The sequence below is a fragment of the Prorops nasuta genome, unplaced genomic scaffold (assembly GCF_024137725.1).
Source record: "Prorops nasuta isolate Cenicafe-Biocafe unplaced genomic scaffold, Cenicafe_Pnas_1.2 PNAS00027, whole genome shotgun sequence".
Classification (NCBI taxonomy): Eukaryota; Metazoa; Arthropoda; class Insecta; order Hymenoptera; family Bethylidae; genus Prorops; species Prorops nasuta.
Genome location: NW_027116824.1, coordinates 1,515,409 through 1,530,865, shown reverse-complemented (window position 1 = coordinate 1,530,865; position 15,457 = coordinate 1,515,409). Strand labels below are relative to the sequence as shown.

Sequence of the window (15,457 nt, the reverse complement as noted above, 5' to 3'; positions counted from 1 at the left end):
GATAAAGACATAAAGATATAAAGAGTGAGAAAATGAATTTATGATATATAGGCTGAGACAAAATAAGAGAGAAAGAGGGAAAGATAGAAAGAGATAGAAAAAGATTTAGAGAGAGAGAGAGAGAGAGAGAGAAACAGATAGAGAGCAAAAGAAACACGAAAGAAAGTATTTTATGAATGAGGCAAAGATTGGATACAGCCTTTGGCAATGGTAGGATGCAGAAGGTGATATATGTATATATATATATATATCGTGATGAGGTATTGGTTTCGACTTGGAAAAGTCAAATGGCTGCGATAAAAAAAGGATGCTGAAGCCTCTTACGTATACAGGACCTTTGAATATCAAGCTCAAAGGCCCACGTGGCAGGTAGATAAGAGGATCCAGCATCCTTTTTGCAGATAATCATTGCAACCTGGTGGTTTGATAGGAAGCAAAAACATATAGAGTAAAGAACCTATTATGTATATATGCGAGGAAAGAAGACTTGGACCAGAGAGGTGTTACTGTTCACTAATAAACCGAGAGGCAAGGAGACTGACCAGAACTGAGAAGGTACCGCAGGTTTTTGCCTCGATTGAAGCAATCGAGTTTGGATGCTCCATAGTTTTTTCATACCAGCTACAACCACTACTTAAAAGCTACCACTCTTATGTTACAATACAGGTAGACAGGTAGGTGTAGGTAGGTAGGTAGGTACACACGCCTCGAATTCACTTTACCTGCTATTTTACCAAATTCCTCCAAGATCTCCTCTTTGCCTTTTGACTTTGGTATGTTCCCCACGAAAAGTCGTAGATTAGGAACGCTAATGTTTACTTTCAGACTCTTGCCGGGTTTTATTTCGTGATTATCGAGCTGTGGGATGAAGAAAAACACACACATGCCTAATTTTGTTCCAATGAGAGATTTTCAAAGTTTTGTTTAAGTTATGACAAATAGTTAAATTTAGCAAACAAATTTCTAATGGTATAATTTAGTAATGCAATTTTCAAAAATGATTTTGAATTTTGTTCTTAGTTAAAAGCGAGAAAGTGGCATGCGCTTTATCGCTCGAGTCTTCACAATATATGAAACCGGCTATCACGTATCATGTGTTTCCTGGAAACAAATTTTAAGCCTGCCAATTTTTCAAATTTTGTTACAAAAATTGTCACTGTCCAATAAGGCTCAACCAATTCAGTAAATATTCCCCTAACCAATTAGATCACACAAGATACATTGTTTGTCTTTTTTTTTCTTTTTCTTTTATTCAGGAAGGTTCTCCACTCCCAATTTTGCCCACTGAGCAAAGAGGAGAGCTGGAAAAAGAAACTCATCCATAGGATATTAATAAATAATATTCAGTGTTATTTGAATATTAGGGAGACACTGGATACTTGTATACTAAGACATGAATCAATGGTCAGGGACATTTACATATAATACATTAATTATGTGGATTGTTCCTAAACTATTTCTTAAAAAAAAAAAAAAAAATGCTGCTCTTAAGGATTCAGGAAATGATACATTCTTAGCAATGATACTGCAAGAAAAATCAGACAACTTAAATAAGAAGGTAGAACAAGCCACATAGGGACGTAATAAAAGTCGTTCGAAATGTTTAATAAACAACTAAATATTTCTAAAAAATAATTATGCTACTTATAAAAAAAAAAAGTAAAATCAAATGAATAGGTAAAAATCAGAAATAAAAGTGAAGATTTACAAGACTTAAAAAGCTTACTACAGAAATGCTTCAAGTATCGTCTAAATAATTAAACTGCACATTTAGAGCAATAAACATGAGCTGCCAGTGATAAACATTTCGAAAGAACGCATTTTTGGTAGCAATAACAATTTTGTAACATTTCTAAACTTTAATTGAAAAAAATAAATCTCAAAATATTGGAGAATTGAAATAAAAAAAAATGATAATAATAAAAGGTAATTAATAAAAATTTGAATATTTTACACAACATAAGCTTAGATAACGAGTGGTGGACAAGCAGAAATGAACAAACATACCTCTTTAACTGCTTGCTGTGCTGCTTCCCTGTTGGTAAATGTGATAAACGCGTATCCTCTGTTGGAACCTGTCATAGGGTCCATCATCAGTCTCAAGTCCCAAATCTTTCCACATTTTTCGAATAGTGGTATCAGTTCATCTTCATACATGTCTTTAGGAATTTTGCCACAAAAAACCTTTACGCAAAATTTAAAATATGCATTAATGTATATTATGTTAGAAATCAAATTTCATAATATTAAAATTTAAAATGTGGAAAAATCATTTACTTCGCAGCCAGTTCCTGGGGTTGGTCCTTCCCAATTTGGAGGGGGTCCGCCATATTTTCTTTGTCCAGTAGTAACATCCAAAGGATAGCCTGTTCTTTCAAGAATCATCTGAAAATATTGAAAAAAAAAAATAATAATAATAAAATTATTTCTTCTAAATGACACATATATTTGATTTTCCACATAAATACAAAAGGCATTTAACTACCTTAATTTTGTCTTCGTCTGGTGCTTTAGGTGTTGTGCTGGTTCCAGTTCCTTGTCCAGCACGACTTTTTTGCCTATAGGTCTTCATAACACCACAGAGGTATGCAGATTTGTTGGATACATGTTCCAAATTGGATTCAAGGAATTGTGTGAGTACAATTAATGCACCATCAACTGGAAATTCCTTTAAAGCGTCAAGTGCCCGTTCATCTAAATCTACATGAGCTAATTTTCCAGTTTTGTAAATTTCGTCCAGCTTGGCAGCCACTTTTTCGTCCAGTCCATATTGGATAAGTTTCTGAAAGTCCTCTGTTCGGTCCACATACTCCATATCTTCTTTTGACTGCTTTTCTTCCATTTTTATTTCCCCATTTCCCTCTGCCATAGCTAAAATCATAATTACAAAACAGTCATTTCAATTGCAATTACAGTCATGAAACAATATCTTTATACAAGTTGAATAATTTAAGAAGTCATAACTAGGCAAATGTTGCAGAAAAAACTAACGCCATTTGTCCGACTATACCGAGTAAAATCTCGTGCACAAAAATAATAACAGTTCACAAACGCGGTTAACGTTAAAACGTACTTGGATGGAAAATTACAAAACATGGAGAAGCTAAGACTTTGATCGAAACAAAAAGCATACGTAAAGACTGAATAACATTATTTGAATTGAATTGATAAAAACATGTGTTGATATATTTAGCAAAAATGAAGTACACCATGGCTTTAAGCGCGCAACAGAATTCCCGCGCGAATTTATTGCCTAGATCAAGCGCCTATTGGGTGTAATTGAACGGTCAAGTGAAATCCATTTGTAAATAGTACAATTGCGGAGATCCAGAGAGATAAGAGCGTATTGTACTTGACGTTTAGCTTTGATAGCAGAGAGGAGGTAAGTAATAGATAAGACCGGCCGTAGGCTGGGAAAGATTGAAAAATAGTAAGTAAGTGGAAAACACATAAAAAAGATCAGACTAACTGGTGCGCAAGGAGGGAAGGAAATTAATAGGAAGTGATACCGTCGGATAAGGATGGTAGAATTTTCTTGTTGCCGGCCGGCAATGGAGTTGAAACCTTTACGAGAAATTATTGCACCTTTACACTTTAGAGCACTCGCACTTGTCCCGATAAGCACATTATATTTTTCCCGTCCACACTTCAGGGATTAACGATCATTACACGTTGAACGTAATAATCGTAGTCTCGACGCTGAAATGTACGCATTGAATTTACCTGATAAAATAAATGAACGGAAGCCTCTTGCGAGGAAATGGCGACAGACGTCAACGTGATTGCGAACTACGGGGTTCACAAAACGACGCGCAAAGATACGCTCGAACCCAGCAACGCAAGTTGGCCATTTTCTTTTGGCGAATCGCGAATTCTGATTGGTCCATGCAAAAACTGAGAAGAAAAAGTCGTAGACTAAAGAATTGTTTAGCGAAGACCCGGACGATGCATATTGCAAACTTTTCGCGATATTTTCTTATTGGCCGGTGTCAGCCTCGATTTGCAAACAATGCGATTATTAATAAATGTGACAAAGACCGGTGAAATTTAACTTATAATCCGCATTCTTAACCCTTTTCGTGCGAAAAACTTTTTTAGCTGTCGAGACAAAGGCAATGTGCAATTGAACACGATTAATTATCAATACTGTCTAATATAATTTTCTATAATTCTCATGCTTTTTCTGTTCCTTCGGACAATTTAGTGTGAGATAAGACTTCAAAGGGTTAATTAAGATAAGCTTTAATTTTCGAAAAAATATAGAAAGAACGTGCGTTGTGCAAATGTTTACAATATAGATATGCTAAATTTTATCAAAATTCGTGAAATTATAGAAATATTCAATATATCATTTCTTAACATGTTATAGGCATGAATTTAAAGTTTTCCCAAACTCATTTTTACGAGTAAAGTAACAGCACATTCTGGTTTTATAAACAAACAATAAACAGACTCGTGTAAGTATATATATATATATATATATGTCTCTCGTATTTTGTTACTCCACTATGTAAAATAAAAAAATTTAATAAGCGTTAAAGAAACATTCAACCGAAACAGTTTGACCGACGCTTTTTCCAGTTGATATTTAACTCGGGTAGTTTAATTTTTATTTAAAGAAGCACTTGAACCTCACTATAATTTTACACTTCTATGCATAAATCAAAAGACTATATATGAACAAACACACAAAACTCTTAAAGCCCCTTCCGTCTTGGGCAAAAATAGTCACAATAGCACAAGACTGATAAAAATCCAGCGAGAAGCAGTATACTCGGTGTGCCATAACCTTGTGAATCACCAAAAAATATACACGAGCATATACATATAAATATGATAACTATCAATGATGGGTAAAAATCCTGCTATTATAGATGGCATATAACAAAACATTGAAAAGAAAAATAGTAATGGTACCTGTATTTAATAAGAATTCCTCACTATTGTCAAAAAATTAAAGCAGTGAATTTCAACACAACAGTAACACAAAATCACAATCTTTTTGATAAATAATTCATATTATTAATTATCGGTGGCATGAAAAATCACGTCTTCAGGATTCTTTTTCCTTTTTTTTTGTACAAAGCACTGGTGTAATAACGTTTGAAGCGCGACGCGTAATTCGATATTTCGTAGAATTTTAAGTTTTGTTTGAAAGGTGTAAACTAAAAACGAGCCGTGTTGATGTTGCAAAAAATAGCTGCGACGGAATGGTTTCTGAGTGTGTGAATTTAGTGTTGTAGGCACTTGCGAAATTCTGATAATATTGCAATGATGGTGAATAAAGGCCCGGGCACAGCGTTTTGATATCGTGTAGTGCCTACATAGCCGTAATGCATAAATTGGACTGCCTCGCTGAAACAGCGGTGCAGTGGTGCAAGCCCCACAAAACCAAACCAGTTTGCTTGCTTTCCTACGAGTTGCGCCCCAATCCAATCCGATTCAACCGCTTACCTCTCTTCGCGGTATATCCGAGCCCCGCCTTACCCAGGAGCGGCTCAACAATCTCAAGGCCACCGACCCTGTCAATTCCTTGTTTAATCTTTTTCTTCCTCTTAATATTTTGTTTCTTACACACTTTTATCACCCCATTTGCAATATATCCTATTCAAATGTTTCTTCCTCTCTATTTTCCTGCATTTTATTCATTGTAAACTTTATCTTCTAGCGTCACAAGCCCTTGAATACTCTGGAGCCACTGAACCAGTCAATTTGACTGGTTGTAAGTTTTTTGTTTTTGGATTGCACACTAACACAAAGGTATGATTGCAATAATTAATAAGTTCTTATCTCGGATAGTTCCTAACTAAACAAATAATAAAAACCTGATAAATTATTAGTTTTTAGCTTATTCGACTGTACACGTTAAACTGAGTTTAAGAAATTTCTGCTAATGTTGAACTCTAATTTTACACTTTGCTTCGTCTGGTATTTGAACGCTCAACTCTTTTACTGCTGTTTTAGGGGAACTTAAAAAATCTGTACACGCACGTACTTATAATTAGAAATTCTATTTTCTTGGTAAGTATTTTTAAAAACATTTTGTAGCCCGAGATACTCGAAAATGAGAGTTATGAGACTCTGTGCTGTTGAGATCGTCGTGATTCTCTCTCTCTCTCTCCCTCAATTTAGTCAATTTGTTTCAATCTGTTTTACAACGTATTCGAGTCTATAGCATTATAGCGAGCTCGGCAAAAGCGATTATTTTACTTTCGAAGAAGAAAAGAACTCGCTCTTTTTCAACTTGAATTTCGGAATCACTAACAAAACCTCGCAGAATCCAGTAATGTTCTCCTCGGTAAATCCTAATAACATCACTGAAATTTCCAGTTGCGTGGTCTTAAGCAATTTTGAACTCTATTTTTAGCATTTAAGTAAGACGTCTTTGAAGCAATAAAGATTTACTCTCAAGACGTGGCCTACTGTACCACGATTCCAAGCCAATTACAAATTAAACAAACATTAATAATTTCAAACAGAATCAACGAGATAACATTGCAAACAAAAAAAATTAACCATTTGATTAAAAAAAACTGCCCAAACCACTAAACTCACCTAGCAAAATTTCCAGTAGAAAAAACCGAAATTTTGATAATTTCCACAAAGAGAGCGAGAGTGAGAGAGGGAAAAAGAGTGAGAATGAGGAGATTGAATAGGAGTTTCGTGAAATGCGAGCACGTGTGTCGCAGGAAAAGTGCGCAGACAGAGAGAAACGGGGGGCGGAAGGTTATTAAAATTCGCAGTGTGGATCGGGTTAGGTTAGCGACCGAGGGAGACATCTGCCTAGTTACGCTCCTGGATGGAACCGGAGGTCGTCCGTCTGGTCAAGCATGCACCCGCGTCCCTCTGACAAGCGCGAAAGGGATGGCGGCCAGTGCTTGCTTGCCTGCAGAAACCTGTTCCCTCGGAATTTTTCTACTTTCTTGACAATTATTTTTATCTGTTGAATATCAAGCCGGGTGCTCTACCGGAAGCGAATCGAAAAATATCCACGACACCGAGCAAAAATTTCATTCTAGCAGTTGGGGAGAGGGGAGGAGGTCCGGGAGGCTTTCCTTACTTTCTCACTCACTCCCCCCTTGAGAGTGGCCTCCTTCTTTCTCCCAGCCGCGTTTTCCTTCTCTCTCTCTCTCTCTCTCTCTCTCTCTCTCTCCCGCATCGAGAGTCTCCCGTTGCTCGCCTGTCTGTCTGCGACGTCCAGACAATGCACTTTTTGCGCGACCCTCGCGCCATTGTCGTGGGAGGTTCAACTCCAACTGGTCAGGCCTTCCAACTCTCCACTTTTTTCCCTTTACCATTAAGCTCTCTCTCTCTCTCTCTCTCTCTATGCTCGACTGCCGATTTACTTCAACCGTCTACTCCTTCTTACGCATTTCCATCCAATTCACCATTCAATTCCCATAACGATTTTATTATTCCTACAACTGCATGTGCTTCTTTATGCTTCGTTATGTATGTGTACATATATATATATATATATATATATATATATATGCATAATGTCTCTGATCCCTTTACCATTATCAATTAACACAGAACGCTGAAGCTTCCTACAAAATTCAAGCGATTATTTCCAATCCGTATCGAGATAACGCGATATCTTAACAAAATTGTTATAAGCGCTGCAAAAAAACATGTGTCGCGATGGCAACCAAATAAATACAATCATTACGATTAACACCTGTTAGAGAGTAAGACGGTAAACTTTGCTTGCAGCAAATACATCATTTATAAGCAAAGAGTATTAAGCGGGAAAACTTTTAATCACGGCTTAAAATGCTTTGTTTATTCAACTCGTACGAAAACGGTTATAATCGAGAAATCTCGCGTGTATATTATTTGAATTTCAGGCGCGGAGGATATTCGAAGAAAATTTGTGTAAGAGGAGGCGAGCTTTGTTAAATAAAAAGGATATGGTGAGATTTTTTGCAGCAAAAGCGTTTTAGTCCCGTGTACAATGGATTGCAGTATTTTTCAGCCAAGCTTATTGTTCCGGACAGGAAAGAGTGCGAAATGCAAAAGCCGAAAATGCTGGAAGGTAGCTGGGTGTTATGTATATACTGGTACATAGCGGAGTGTTAGTATATATATATATATATATAGTTCTTGGGACAATCCAAGGTGGCAGAGGATAATAAACGTGAGGACGAGCGAGCGAGCAAGAGAGAGAGAGAGAGAGAGAGAGAGAGGGAGGGAGTACCTGGAGCAGGAGGAGTGGGCATGCAAATGATGCGCAATTGAAATTTCACGTGATCCAGCACCTTGAAGCAGGAGAGTATTCCTAATGATCAACCGCACCCTTGTTTCCCACGTTAATATCGAGATACAAATGGGCAGATTGCACTGCGACGATTTTCTCAGGATAGCCAGCTAGCATAAACAGCGGTATTAGTAGTACAGACCCCCAGCGAGTTGTCTCCTCACCTTAGAAACTTGTCTGGCTATGAGAAATCTCCTTTTTTTCGCGGATAAACAGGGGTGAACCTGTATTGCAACAATAATGCCGCTCCGAGCGAAGTACTTATATACTCCTAGGGGAACTGGATCTCTAGGGGGTCGTTGGACCAGGGCGCTATGTAAATTACCATAATAAAGCCTACCTAAATGTTATGTCGTATTAAGTCACAGTTTTGTTTTCCTTCTTCCTCTGGGAATATTGGTGCGTTAAGTTCACCGCAAGATGGAAAATATCCAACTAATTGCGCTATTCTTTCAATCAATTCTACCCCATCGCCAATATTCCTTTAATTACCTATCAAAGATTCTCCCCCCTCCCGTCCCTCTTCTGCTCCTCCTCTAGCTCTATCTAGAGTATTCTAATTTTGCACCTGTTCGCCCCATCTTCCCCCCCCCCCTCCACCCCTACTTTTCCCTCTTTCTTTCTCCCTCCCTATTCAATCAACTTTTCAATCTAACAACCTACAGATATTACTGTATTATTTTAATCAAATGTATAACTCGTGTTATTTATCTCGATAGGTACGAGCGTCTCAAAGTGCACTTTTCATCGGTAGACACAATCAATCTTGTAAGTACTAGGAATTTCAGAGGTCGACTCAACGGTGCAATGCTAAAACTCTTGTTTACGTTTTTTTTTCTACTCAGAAAACGCAATTTTAGAGCATTTCTTTCGTACGACGAATTATACCAAATCTTGCGTCTTATCTCTCTAATTGAAAACATCAGAAAAAGTTTAATTGCGATAATCAGGTTATTCGAGATCTCTAGATTTATTGTGCATCTTAACTCTTGTAAATAGGCTCTCCGATTCCACTGTCTTATCGATTTATCGCGTTAAGAATTTTTTTATTATTATTTTCATCAGTCATTCGGTATTTGCCTACCATTGCGATTCAATGTTTTCGTTCGTTGAATTTATCAATAAAACTGCTCTGTTCTTACATAGATCGTGCATAATAATATATATATATATATATATATATATTTACGATGTCCCCTCCGATCTTGGAAAAAATTATCTCCATAACTTGTTGCTTTCCCATGCGAAATCACTGGAGCATCCTTTACGATTGAAGTTCGGCCAAGTTCGAGGGACTTCGGTAAAGGGCGCGAGCAGCTGTGCCTGCTGATCGGCGATTGGCCAAATTCAAATCTTTCGCCAATCACAACGCGTGAGTGCAACTGCATAAAGAAGAATGCACGTTGAACGTTGTGCATTGCGAATGATAACAAAAGCTGCACCGTTTCTCCCCTTTCAGCACTTCTATATTATACTCTGCACGCAGTGCTTTTCAACATTTTTCTCCTTTTTTTCCCTTCCCCATTATCATTGTCATGCATATCGCGCGTTTTCCTCTCCCAGATTAACCTGCCTCCCTTAAAAATAAAGTACAACAAGTTGTTGAATTATCGACATAATTCGCGCAATAACCAACGATATTTCAAATGGGGATAATATTGAAAATTCACAACGCTCTCTCGATCCATTAAACTCTTACAATTTTCTAAAAAATATATTCATTCCAAAAGTTTGATAATTCTAATAAACAATTGTTTCATGTTTCAAAATTCAAACAATTTCTCCTTTTTTTGCATTATCTTAATACTTCAAGAGATAAAGAATTAATTAAGATATCTATAAAAGATTATTCGCAATGTCCTTTAACCTTTTCGCGATTACGAAAAGTTCAATTGAAACGTGAAATGTTTACTCACCAAATTTTGCATGCTCCCAGGGCCTGTCTGATGAAGTTTTTTGCGCTGCTGCTGTTTGGTTTTTCTCAAAGTCGGCTTGAGAACCAGTCCTTTTTACGCTTGCTTGTGTTCATGGATGTCTGGTGTGTTGTTGGAATTTCGATTTGAAAAAGATATGTAAGAAGATGAAGTGCCGATACCCCCGATGTGTGCCGATGTGCAGTCCTTCAGGTTTTAGAACAGAGTAAATTTTGCATCCAGTCCATCCGCCAGCGATCTCCAAACTCCACTCTCCAGCTGATGATTCTTGCGCGACGCCAGCGCCAATCGTAGCGCTAACCTTTTTGAGGAACTAACATTTTTTCGACAGCTTAATTCATTTGTATTGCTCGATTTTCTTTTTCTTTTCACAACAGTTTCTACAAATTTACTATAGGTTTATACTTCTATTTTCATAATTACTGTAAATATGTTATACTATTGTTATCTAATATATAAACGTTTTTATTAAATATATTAATTTTGCTAATTGTTATTTAAACTTCAAATCATTTTTTTCTTATAATTTTATATAAGCGTTTTGAATAACATTGAATTAAATTGTAGCTTTAAATTATCATATTTCGCCCCAATGAATATCAAATTTATTTTAATGACGGATCTATTTGTAAAAGATCAATATATGAATTACGGATCATTGAAACGCCGCATGTTAAAGCTACTATGTTTATTTTTATATTATACCGCTAGTATCATCAGAGGTATCATTCTTTATCAATCATTGACAATTAAACGAAGATAGAATGACAGTCTCGCACTAATGCCAGTATAAAACCAAACGCCGCAGCCACGCTGGCGTGGCATTGACGGTTTTGGCATTTTGCTTGACTATCGCATTTTAGGTGGTTGGGAACTTGGGAGTGGTGAGACTTATAGAAGGTTAGGAATCACAGGCCAGGGCGCCAGGATGGCGATGAAAGATTGTGGGAATTTAAGACCCCTACCATGATCCTCATTCCTTATACTGGCAAACGCTTCATAGGTAAGTGTGAATGTGTCAAAGTGGGGGTCAAAAATTCCCACAATCTTACTCCATATTCCTGTAGTGTGAGTGGGTTTGAGAGTGTGTTTGCCCACTCTCATTACTTTAGTGCCAAATGTCGATGTGTTGATGTGTAGGCAACGTTCACATAATACTTCGTACGTATTCGTTAACCTTCGACTGAATTCGGTACCTATGACGATTGCTACCTAACCATTCATGATTCAACTATTTTACGCCCTTCTTTTACTTTACACTATTCTATTCACCGACTGTAGTATGTGTACGTACATACACACATGGACGTGAGGGTTACTAAACTATACTGTAATTACTGTAAACTTTCAAACCAACCACTTTAAAGCCATGCTTTGATGGGCGCGGGTGTGATTGTGTGATTCACTTGTTGAAGTGCGTAAATTTGAAAAAACGAATGAAAATTAATTTTTAAGGGAAATTTAATATTTTGAGTCGGAATGGCAACTCCAACGATAATTGTTAATGGAGGGAGATTCGGAGTTAATGTAAAAATGATTTATTCGGTGATTATCGCACTTTGTCTGTGTTTGGGCGTAGTCGGTCAATTTGAATGGCAGTCAAGAGACGCTTTCGATGAAATTCGAATGAGAATGGATAAAGTTAACGCTTATAATTGTCCGATTCAGCACCTTGGTGATCTTTATTTGCCAGAAGACTCCGTTTCTCATTTACCTGATATCAAAGACATCAACATTAACCCTATTTTCCCTAATAGAACTGCTCTGCTACATTTGCACAACATGGCTTTAAGTAGATCTTTTTACTGGAGTTATATTTTACAGTCTCGTTTTATTAGACCTGCAATCAATGACACTTATGACCCTGGTATGATGTATTATTTTCTATCAACGGTGGCTGATGTATCTGCCAATCCCTACATCAATGCTTCAGCCATATATTTCTCCCCAAATACTTCTTATTCACCTTCATACAGAGGATTCTTCAATAAAACTATGCCAAGATTTGCACCCAGAACATTTAGGTCTGATGATTTTAATGACCCTGTTCATTTGGAAAGAATATCTACTAGAAACACATTTATTGTGCAAGATCTTGGTGCATTTCCAGCTGCTAGCCTTAGCGAAGATTATTCAACTGATTACTATCGCATAAATGAATGGTTTGGAACATTTTACTGATCAATAATAACTTAAAACATATTTCTCCAAAAATTAACTGTTTGTCATAGGTATAAAAAATGGTTACCGGATAACGTGGAGAAAAGACATGATACAAAAACTACGTATCAAGTTGAAATTAGATATGCTAATAATACTAATGAGACAGTTCCCTTTCATGGTCCACCAGGTATAAAATTTATTTTTAAACTTTCAAAACAGCAATAAATTTATTGTATTAAGAAATTTTCATGTCTTTATTTATTTTTTTTAAGGTGCTGATGAATATCCGGGTCCAGTAAAATGGACAAGGCCATATTTTGATTGTGGTAGATCTAATCGCTGGATGGTAGCTGCTGTTGTACCTATTGCTGATATTTATCCGAGACACACTGGTTTTAGACATATTGAATATCCTACGTAAGTAAATACATATATATATATATATGTATTGCTAATATCTTTATATTCAACAAAATCATTTAACATGTTATAAATTTTTATAGTTACACTGCAGTTTCTGTTCTTGAAATGGATTTTGACAGAATAGATATTAATCAGTGTCCTAAAGGAAAAGGTAATAGTGGTCCTAATAGGTTTGCTAATACAGCTAGATGTAAAACAGATACAACAGAGGTAAAAATAAACAATGTGAAACAATTAATCAAATTTCTCAGCGTCCTATAATATATGAAAATTTAACGTTTAGTGTGAACCATTACATGGATGGGGCTATCGAAGAGGAGGCTATCAATGTAGATGTAAACCAGGGTATCGGTTACCAACTGTAGTTAGACGTCCCTACCTTGGAGAAATTGTTGAACGAGCATCACAAGAGCAGTATTATAATGGATTTGATTGCACCAAAATTGGCTGTATGTAGAATATTTTTGAGAAATATTGTTTTATCAAATAAGATTTTATTTAAATATCATTTATTTTACAGGGATTCAAAAAATGCCTGTGCAATGGGAAAAAGCAAAGCCTTATATCAAAGACAAATATCTTGAAGAGTTTTACCAATATCAAAATTACACTGTAGGACCAGAATCTATACATCTGGAAAAAATAAATATTGATCAAGTTCTGAAATTTATTTTAGGAGTAAATGCAAAAACTTGTAAAAAGTATTAATATTGCTCTCTTTGTCATTTAAGTTATAAGCATTGACTTGAAACAGTATATAAATAGCGGAAATTATCCCTTTCAGGTATAAACCACAACAGTTAAAATTAAATAGTGATATCAGTTTTGGAGCAAGTGACTTCTTTGAAAATGAAGCGAAAATGGCAACTAGACTCTCAAACTTTATCAGTGCTTTCTTACAAATTTCTGATCCCAAAGAGGTTTATTCTGGAAAAAGGGTTGCAGATAAGCCATTGACAGAAGATCAAATGATTGGCGAAACTTTAGCCTTAATTCTCGGTGATACGAAAATTTGGTCGGCTGGGATGTATTGGGATCGCAATAAATTTACGAACAGAACTTTATTTGCACCTTTTGCATATAAAACTCAGTTAAATACACGAAAGTTCAAATTGGAGGATTTAGCTCGTCTCAATGATACAGGTAAATGAAATGTTTTGAAGGATTTGTAATTTTTTATTAGGATAATTTTGTTTCTAGTTTAAATAAACTTGACTTATTGTTAATTTACAGAACAAATCTATACGAAAAAAGATTATTTCCAGTCACTGAAACAAAGATGGGCTGCAAATTTTGATGATTTAGAAAAATATTATATGAAAATTAAAATTCGATTTAACGAAACTGGAGAATTTTTAAAAAAATATGAACATTACCCAAATTTTTACAGGTATGAAAGTATGAGATACCTTATTTAATGCTTTCTAATAATATATTGAGAATCATTTTGTTACTACTTTAGAGCAGCAAATTTGAATCATGGTCATTGGACAACTCCATATTTTGATTGTGATGGTAAAGTAAAAAAATGGGTAATAACTTATGCTTCACCATTCTTTGGCTGGGATTCATTAAAAGAAAAACTAGAATTCAAGTAAGTTTTTCTTAATTTACAAAAGGAAAATGCAATGCTTTGAATATATGTTTATTAATGTAGATTTGGATTTTCAGAGGAATTGTAGCTGTTACAATGAATTTATTGCAATTAGATATAAATCAATGTGATGAAAATTTCTATGAACCAAATGCTTTTAAAAATACGCACAAGTGTGATAAAAAAACGTCTTACGTACGTTTTTATTCTATATTTATTATATATTTTATATTTTAACTGTACAAATCTTTTATTAGTTTTTCATAAATTTTTTTGTAGTGTGTGCCTATACTTGGTAGAGGTTATGAAACTGGAGGTTACAAATGTGAATGTAAACAAGGCTTTGAATATCCATTTGAAGATTTGATAACATATTATGATGGTCAATTAGTTGAAGCAGAATTTGCTAATATAGTAAATGAGAAGGAAACGAGGTAGAGGTTTTAATTACTGTTTTAAAAAGCTATTGGTAAATCTCTAGTACAATTTTATACTTCATTTTAGGTATGACATGTTCAAATGTCGAGTAGCAGGTGCTTCGTCTGTACAAGCAAGTTGGATTCTATTGTTATCAATAGTTTTAATTTTTATCCGAATTCAAGGCAGATAAATATTAATTGAAGTGCCTAACTTATATTGGGTCTGAGCTATTCCATCCTTAATGAAAACTTATCCGTCCAATATTATTAAGGTACATTTTACTATTTTAATTAGACTTTTATACAAAATTTATAAAGTATAAGTGAAATATATTCTAAGAGCTTTTTTATAATTATTAGTAAGTTTTATCTAACTATACCAAATGAGATATAGTTTATATTATGTAAACAAGATATTTCTATTGCTGCCACTATTTGCAAGTTTTAATTATTTTTTGTAATAATTGTAAACAGAAATTCTGAAGTTTTTATGATAAAAATGAAAAGAGCATATCATTATATATTATTAAATATTTTTAATCTAATGTTCTTAAAGTGTTTTTATACTGTTCAGCATTGCACAATGCTAAATTGGAAATATGTTAATTCTATATCTTTTATATAGAGATAAAATAAAATGTTTTGTAAGTATTGCTTCTGTAAA

The 15,457-nt window shown here is 35.2% G+C and overlaps 2 protein-coding genes across 12 annotated transcripts in view; one reads left to right on the top strand and one right to left on the bottom strand.

The window, feature by feature from the left end:
* Syp (Syncrip) overlaps positions 1–10,419 on the bottom strand; it is a 28,930-nt gene extending 18,511 nt beyond the window's left edge. The window contains exons 1-5 of one of the 11 annotated variants that reach the window (XM_066742273.1): positions 10,177–10,419; positions 2,486–2,871; positions 2,278–2,385; positions 2,008–2,184; positions 723–858 (exon numbers count right to left, since the gene is read on the bottom strand). In XM_066742273.1, coding sequence (XP_066598370.1) covers positions 723–858; positions 2,008–2,184; positions 2,278–2,385; positions 2,486–2,869 — 805 coding nt within the window. In that variant the 5' untranslated portion in view covers positions 2,870–2,871; positions 10,177–10,419. Of the gene's footprint in view, positions 1–722; positions 859–2,007; positions 2,185–2,277; positions 2,386–2,485; positions 2,872–3,509; positions 3,695–3,723; positions 4,252–4,917; positions 5,368–10,176 lie in introns of those variants that run through there. The other 10 variants (XM_066742281.1, XM_066742282.1, XM_066742278.1 and 7 more) reach the window with 10 other exon arrangements.
* An 889-nt stretch (positions 10,420–11,308) lies between these two features.
* LOC136782457 (uncharacterized) lies at positions 11,309–15,414 on the top strand. Its single transcript, XM_066741898.1, has 12 exons — positions 11,309–12,356; positions 12,426–12,544; positions 12,630–12,774; positions 12,861–12,990; positions 13,064–13,229; positions 13,301–13,481; positions 13,565–13,923; positions 14,014–14,170; positions 14,243–14,374; positions 14,452–14,569; positions 14,654–14,808; positions 14,879–15,414. The coding sequence occupies exons 1-12, from the start codon at positions 11,674–11,676 to the stop codon at positions 14,982–14,984; spliced, it is 2,451 nt and encodes an 816-aa protein (XP_066597995.1). The 5' UTR covers positions 11,309–11,673; the 3' UTR covers positions 14,985–15,414.
* The last annotated feature ends 43 nt before the right edge of the window (positions 15,415–15,457 follow it).

What these genes read in the sequence shown, in the direction of transcription:
- LOC136782457 (XM_066741898.1), top strand. Translation starts at nt 11,674, where the DNA reads ATGGCAACTCCAACGATAATTGTTAATGGAGGGAGATTCGGAGTTAAT. An exon ending in TACTATCGCATAAATGAATG is followed by an intron (nt 12,357 to 12,425) that starts GTTTGGAACATT and finishes TGTTTGTCATAG; the next exon opens with GTATAAAAAATGGTTACCGG. An exon ending in GTAAAACAGATACAACAGAG is followed by an intron (nt 12,991 to 13,063) that starts GTAAAAATAAAC and finishes TTTAACGTTTAG; the next exon opens with TGTGAACCATTACATGGATG.